The sequence below is a fragment of the Betta splendens genome, chromosome 10, assembly GCF_900634795.4.
Source record: "Betta splendens chromosome 10, fBetSpl5.4, whole genome shotgun sequence".
NCBI lineage: Eukaryota > Metazoa > Chordata > Actinopteri > Anabantiformes > Osphronemidae > Betta > Betta splendens.
In genome coordinates, this window is record NC_040890.2 from 10,099,045 (window position 1) to 10,104,345 (window position 5,301).

The following is a 5,301-nucleotide window of genomic DNA, read 5'->3' on the forward strand; positions in this document are numbered from 1 at the left end:
GGTTTAACACCTAAAATGACACACTCTCAGCAAACCATGTGTTTGACTGTGCTAATATTTCTTCCATTGATGTGACGTTTCTCTGAGGCCCAGCGTTGCTCAGCTCCAGTGTCTGCAGCCGTTTACTTTTCCTCCGCAGACAAAGACGAGCCAGACGTGTGGCTTCATTTAGTTTTGTTTGCATTGTAAAGTGAAGGCAGAGCAGCAATTACAGAGAAGAACAGAACATGATAAAAAGTTCGGTGACCAACCAGGAGGCCTCGTTTTTTAAGGAGGGAGTTTATGTGACACAGTAGGTCTAAACACTTCATTTGTGGCCTCAGTAAAACTGACGAAACCATCAGGAATGCTACTTAACTATGCAAGGCTCAAATAAAAGGTTCATTTCTTTAATTTGAACTCCAGTGTATGTTTTCCACAGTCAAAGCAACGTCTTTCAGAGCCAGAAATTGAAGCGTGCTCACTGAGAGATAAAGACTTTTCACACTCCAGTGCTGGAAAAGGTAAAGAGGAGCTGTGAGTTTGATGTGACGGGTCCAGTCACCCGTTTTCCTCTGTCTGTGCTGCATCTCCCTCTGTCGATGCTTTGCTGCTATGCTTAAAGTAGGCGACCTCTTCTGATAACTGGCAGTTTCTTTGACCACAGATGTTTGAGCCAATGTTACAGATGTTACAATGTTTTACTAGATTGTAAACCTCCTTGTTAGTTACTTTTGCCTTTTGAATGTCAGACTGACCTGGTGGAATGACTGTGATATAGTACAGCATGCTGCTTTTCAGGTAAAGGAAGAACAATTGTGTAAGATATTGGGGACATATAAACTAGATTAAAGCAGGGAAAAAATGACCTGAAAGAAATTCAAATGTCTTTTTTTCTGATTTCTCTTTATTAAAATCCCCAAAAACACAACAATGATGAAAGCATGTCTGAAACTATCAGAACCTCGGGCATTTTCAACACATATTAGTCACATTTATGACTGAGTGGACATATGTTTAAACCTGTATTCTTACACAGTAGTGTCTGTATTAATTGCCAAACTAAGCAGCATGTTTCTTTCCTTTTCCTCTTGCTTCACACTTGGTCGTCACAGGGAAGAACCCTCGGGTAGAATCAGAAAGCATCACTTGCTCCTCGGGAGACGGGGGGTCATCGCTTCTCACTCGGAGGAGGTGGAGCGAGCGCTTTCATCGTGTCCTCCTTCCCACCGCAGCATGTTGGGTCTTGCAGCACTAGATCCTCCTGTTCACTCTTTTGAATGTCACACCCTTCTCTCCTGAAGTTTCGCAAACCTACATAATGGGAAAGATTTACGATTGTGTGATTTAGGCACAAAATGGCTCTGCCCTGCTTTGTGCGGCGATCATTTATCTCACCATTACTAGTTTATCGTCTGTCATCTCTGCCGTGAACAGATACTGAGGGAACTGGATTGAAATTTTGCCACCGTCTTCTCTGACGAGCGCCTGCAGATAGAAAGTCAAACAGTGAAATGAGCCCGACCACAGAAACGCTGTCGCGCTGTGAATCCCTGGCGGACTCTGCGCTTATTGTTTACTCACCGTGAAGGCTGAGCCTGTCATTGTCGTCAGCTCACATTCCCGGCCCACGGTAAACTTATTGGACCAGGTCCAGTTGGGAATGGTCTGTGTCCAGGTGAAGTCGTTCCCATCCTGAACCACCTCTGTTATCACTTTGTGGTCTGTCTTGGCGTGGAGAAGTCCTATGACAGAGAAGGTGTGGATTTAAAAAAAAAAACTTTTCTCATCCCATATGTATCCACATTCATCCCAGTATCTTATAAATATTATAATAAGTACAACCTATTGCTTCCAGAAACGCCTCGTAATTTTCCTGACTCTCCAGCTCATATTTTCCAGAGAAATGCATGATGGTGAAAGAGAAGGAGAAGGAGAGGAGCTGGAGCCAAATGAAAACGAAGGTGTGGCCTGTCACAGTGGAAATGCTGCCCAACCTATCCTCCTTCACAGCGCACAGTCACTGTGTCATTCCTCCTATTTCGCCGCGTGTGGAACTAATGGCTGCAGCGCTTATGCAAGACATGACTGCAGTCGAGAAGCTGCCGCCTGTCAAATACTCCAAGTATTTCCACGCTCCTGAGAAAATCAGGCTTTTCCAGCTCCCCTGTATTGTTTCATCGTTTGATTTGCAGGTTCGAGCGCGTACAGAACAGGAGTTAGGGCACGTCCACATGTTGCCGTCATCCTTTTCAAACGGGACACGTGGCTGCAACTCGTCCCCGTCGTGCACCGCTGTGGCCTCCTCATCGTCTGATGCGAAATGGACAGAGAGGAAGAAGAAAGATGTTTGAAAAGGGCCGATGTAATGATGAAAAGATGAAGCCCTTTCAACAAATACATAAGGCTCAGGTCTTTTCAGAGCAGCCTTTCAGCCAGAATAAGTGAAACAAATTGAAAGGAGGCCTGTGAAGATAAGTCCCTCTTACGAAGGTGTGGGCGCTGCTACCTAGGACTTTTATTATCCTTCAGAAACGAAGATAAAGGCAGGATTGGTTAGTCTGAGCTGGAAGTGTCTACAAAATCACATATCTGAGCCATGAACACGGGAAAAAACCTGGTTTGGTGATGAGAATATCCACAGGTAGCATTTACTGCATTTATACAGAATCTGACAGATGTAAATCTTCTAATAATACCAGTTATAAAACCCATTTATAGTTATGGGAAGAATCAAACTGATTCTATATAAAGTGTGTAATAGTTTCAAATCAAGCTAAACGCAAATGCCTCATATGAGCCTGTGGAGGCTTTATGTTCAAGCATGTCAAGGAAGTCGAGGTTCTGCGTGAAGCCGAACCAGCGCTGCTCATGTTTTCTATTCAACTGAATTAAATTGTGCTTCTCTATCTAGTTTTGTCGCAGCCTGACGAGCAGTGAAGCAGCAGCAGCTCACTTTTTCTCCTCTGTTTGCCGTTTACGCCACATTACATTTTGTTGACTTACCATGAAGTCACAGCTTAAAGGTCCAGCCACACCCAAATTCGTTTCCTCCTCGTGTGTCACCTCTTCAGGTCACCAGTCGTGAACTCACTCACATTTTCTTTTCATTCCAGCTTTACGTCCAATTAAACTATAAGACGAGGACTCGATTTAGGACAAATCCGGGTAATTTATTTCCTGTGTTTATGTCAAGTTGAGGATGATTTGCCAGACATGAGATTAGTTTGAAACAACACAATTTATTCAGCCAACCATGTTAAGTAATAGAATAAAAAAAATAAAATTAATGATTTTTTTTTAATATTTCATTTGTTTTGATAATATAAAGTTATATCAATACCAGCATGAAGGAATATACACAATTAAAGCATCAAAGCTAGAGCAAGTTTTTAAGCGCAATTAAAATATTTAGATCTAGAATAAAAGGTGTAACATAAAAACAATCACAATATAATTGTGTGTTCAGTCTTCATATACCAAGGCTGAAGAACTGGCCTCCTGTAAAATACAACAGGTTGTTTGTAGCAGCAGTAAAAACGTCCAGCTAGGAATTCTAATATCTAATAGGAATACCATCAGGTCAAATCATCAGCTGTTGATTTCTTATAGTAGAGAGTGTGAATCAATCATACATCAGACATAATAGGGACTCATTTATTGTAGATATAGAATAAAGATAAACCTGCTGTGATATAGGTTCACAACAACACTAACTGCTATATACAACGTGAGGCTAACACACAGTGGTCATCTTGAGATGGTCTCCAACATAACAACAGAGTGCGTTGGTCTGCCAAACTTTAATGAAAGGCGTCGGCCCAGCGTCCCACAGTCCAACCAGGCTGCAAACAAGCGGCGGTAGTTCTTATTGAACAAGACGTAGAGGAAAGGATTGAGGGAGGAGTTAGCGTAGCCCAGCCAGGTGGAGGCCTCTAGGATCAGCGGGCTGACGGTGTAGCCCTTCAGAGGATGGATCATGTTCAGGCAGAAGAAGGGCAGCCAGCAGACGAGGAAGACGCCCATGATGAGGCCCAGCGTCTTGGCCGCCTTGCTCTCCCTCTTCAGGGTGAACCTCTCCACGTAGGCCCGGACGGGCCTGGAGGTGGCCCTGCGCCGGCTCCGGTTCATCTGCAGCTGCTCGCTGTGGCGCTGCACGGCGTGAATCCACCTGGCCTGCTTCTGGGCCACCACGTAGATCCTCCCGTAGGTGAACAGCATGAACACCATGGGCACGAAGAAGGACATGGACGAGCTGGCGAAAGCGAAGGGGACGCTGAAGGTGGCCGGACAGGCCTGAGCCCCGCTGCTGTTGGACGGCGCCGCGGGCGCCGGGCTGGAGGCGCCGAGGGAGACGCAGAGGACGGAGATGAGCAGCGGCAGAGTCCAGCAGAGCAGCAGCAGCGCTGCCACGCGTCGCGGGGACATCCGGGCGGGATAGCGCAGCGGGTCGCACACGGCCACGTAGCGCTCCAGGGCGATGCAGCTGAGGTTGAAGATGGACGACGTGCAGAAGGTCACGTCCAGGATGAAGTGGACGCGGCAGAATCCGTCCCCGAAGCGCCAGCGGTCGACGGAGCGCACCAGGCTGAAGGGCATCACCAGCACCGCCACCAGGAAGTCGGCCGCGGCCAGCGACACCACGAAGGCGTTGGTGGGCGTCCAGAGGCTCTGGATGCGGGCCACGGCGGCCATGATGAGAAGGTTCCCCGTGACGGCCAGGACGGGGACGGGGACGAGCAGGCACGCGGCCAGGACTCGGAGAGCGGCGCCGGGCAGCGGGCCGGGACCGGCGCCGCTGTCGTCCGCGGTGGGAATCATGACGCAGCCTCGGCCGCTCACAGCAAATCCGTGCTCCCCATCACGCGGATGCCTTCTCCCCGAGTGCCGTCATGTCCCGCTGGCTCGTCTGCATCAGCTCCTTCAGCATATGAAGCCGCACGGCGTGTACCGCACTCCTTTGTGTTTGTCTGTTCATCTGTGTGTGTGCGCGCGTACGTTCAATATTGATTTATTCTCACAACAAAGGCTTCAAGAGTCAATCATTAACTGGCATTCGCCCGGAGTGAGTGATGAGGTAAGTGTAGAAGTTCTGATATCTCCGGATTGGCCTGTTTACACTGAGCTCCGCTCACTGGGACTCGCTCTCGTCTCTCTGGACGTATTTCATCTTTAAACACTGCTGCAATCGCCGTTGTTCCATCTAAAAAGTGAACGGGATTCGCCTCCAGGCGACATGTGGGCACAGAGCTAAGTTTGTTCACGTATCGATCGCTTGTCAGATGTTGATCTTCAGATGTTTCCGACACAAACCACACGATA

At 47.6% G+C, this 5,301-nt stretch overlaps 2 protein-coding genes across 2 annotated transcripts; both read right to left on the reverse strand.

The window, feature by feature from the left end:
* Window positions 1-866: 866 nt before the first annotated feature.
* On the reverse strand, window positions 867-1,995 carry LOC114865058 (gastrotropin-like). The gene is made up of 4 exons (XM_029166079.2): window positions 1,825-1,995; window positions 1,564-1,724; window positions 1,378-1,467; window positions 867-1,293 (listed from the first exon to the last, which is right to left on the reverse strand). The coding sequence occupies exons 1-4, from the start codon at window positions 1,889-1,891 to the stop codon at window positions 1,234-1,236; spliced, it is 378 nt and encodes a 125-aa protein (XP_029021912.1). The 5' UTR covers window positions 1,892-1,995; the 3' UTR covers window positions 867-1,233.
* Window positions 1,996-3,133: 1,138 nt separating this feature from the next.
* LOC114864623 (5-hydroxytryptamine receptor 4-like) lies at window positions 3,134-5,162 on the reverse strand. Its single transcript, XM_029165520.3, has one exon. The coding sequence runs from the start codon at window positions 4,798-4,800 to the stop codon at window positions 3,730-3,732; it is 1,071 nt and encodes a 356-aa protein (XP_029021353.1). The 5' UTR covers window positions 4,801-5,162; the 3' UTR covers window positions 3,134-3,729.
* Between the last annotated feature and the right edge of the window lie 139 nt (window positions 5,163-5,301).

Coding starts and splice junctions, on each gene's coding strand:
- LOC114864623 (XM_029165520.3), bottom strand. CDS start 4,800: ATGATTCCCACCGCGGACGACAGCGGCGCCGGTCCCGGCCCGCTGCCC.
- LOC114865058 (XM_029166079.2), bottom strand. CDS start 1,891: ATGCATTTCTCTGGAAAATATGAGCTGGAGAGTCAGGAAAATTACGAG. Junction 1,725..1,824: donor GGCGTTTCTGGAAGCAATAG/GTTGTACTTATT, acceptor TCTCTGTCATAG/GACTTCTCCACGCCAAGACA. Junction 1,468..1,563: donor TGACAGGCTCAGCCTTCACG/GTGAGTAAACAA, acceptor TTCTATCTGCAG/GCGCTCGTCAGAGAAGACGG.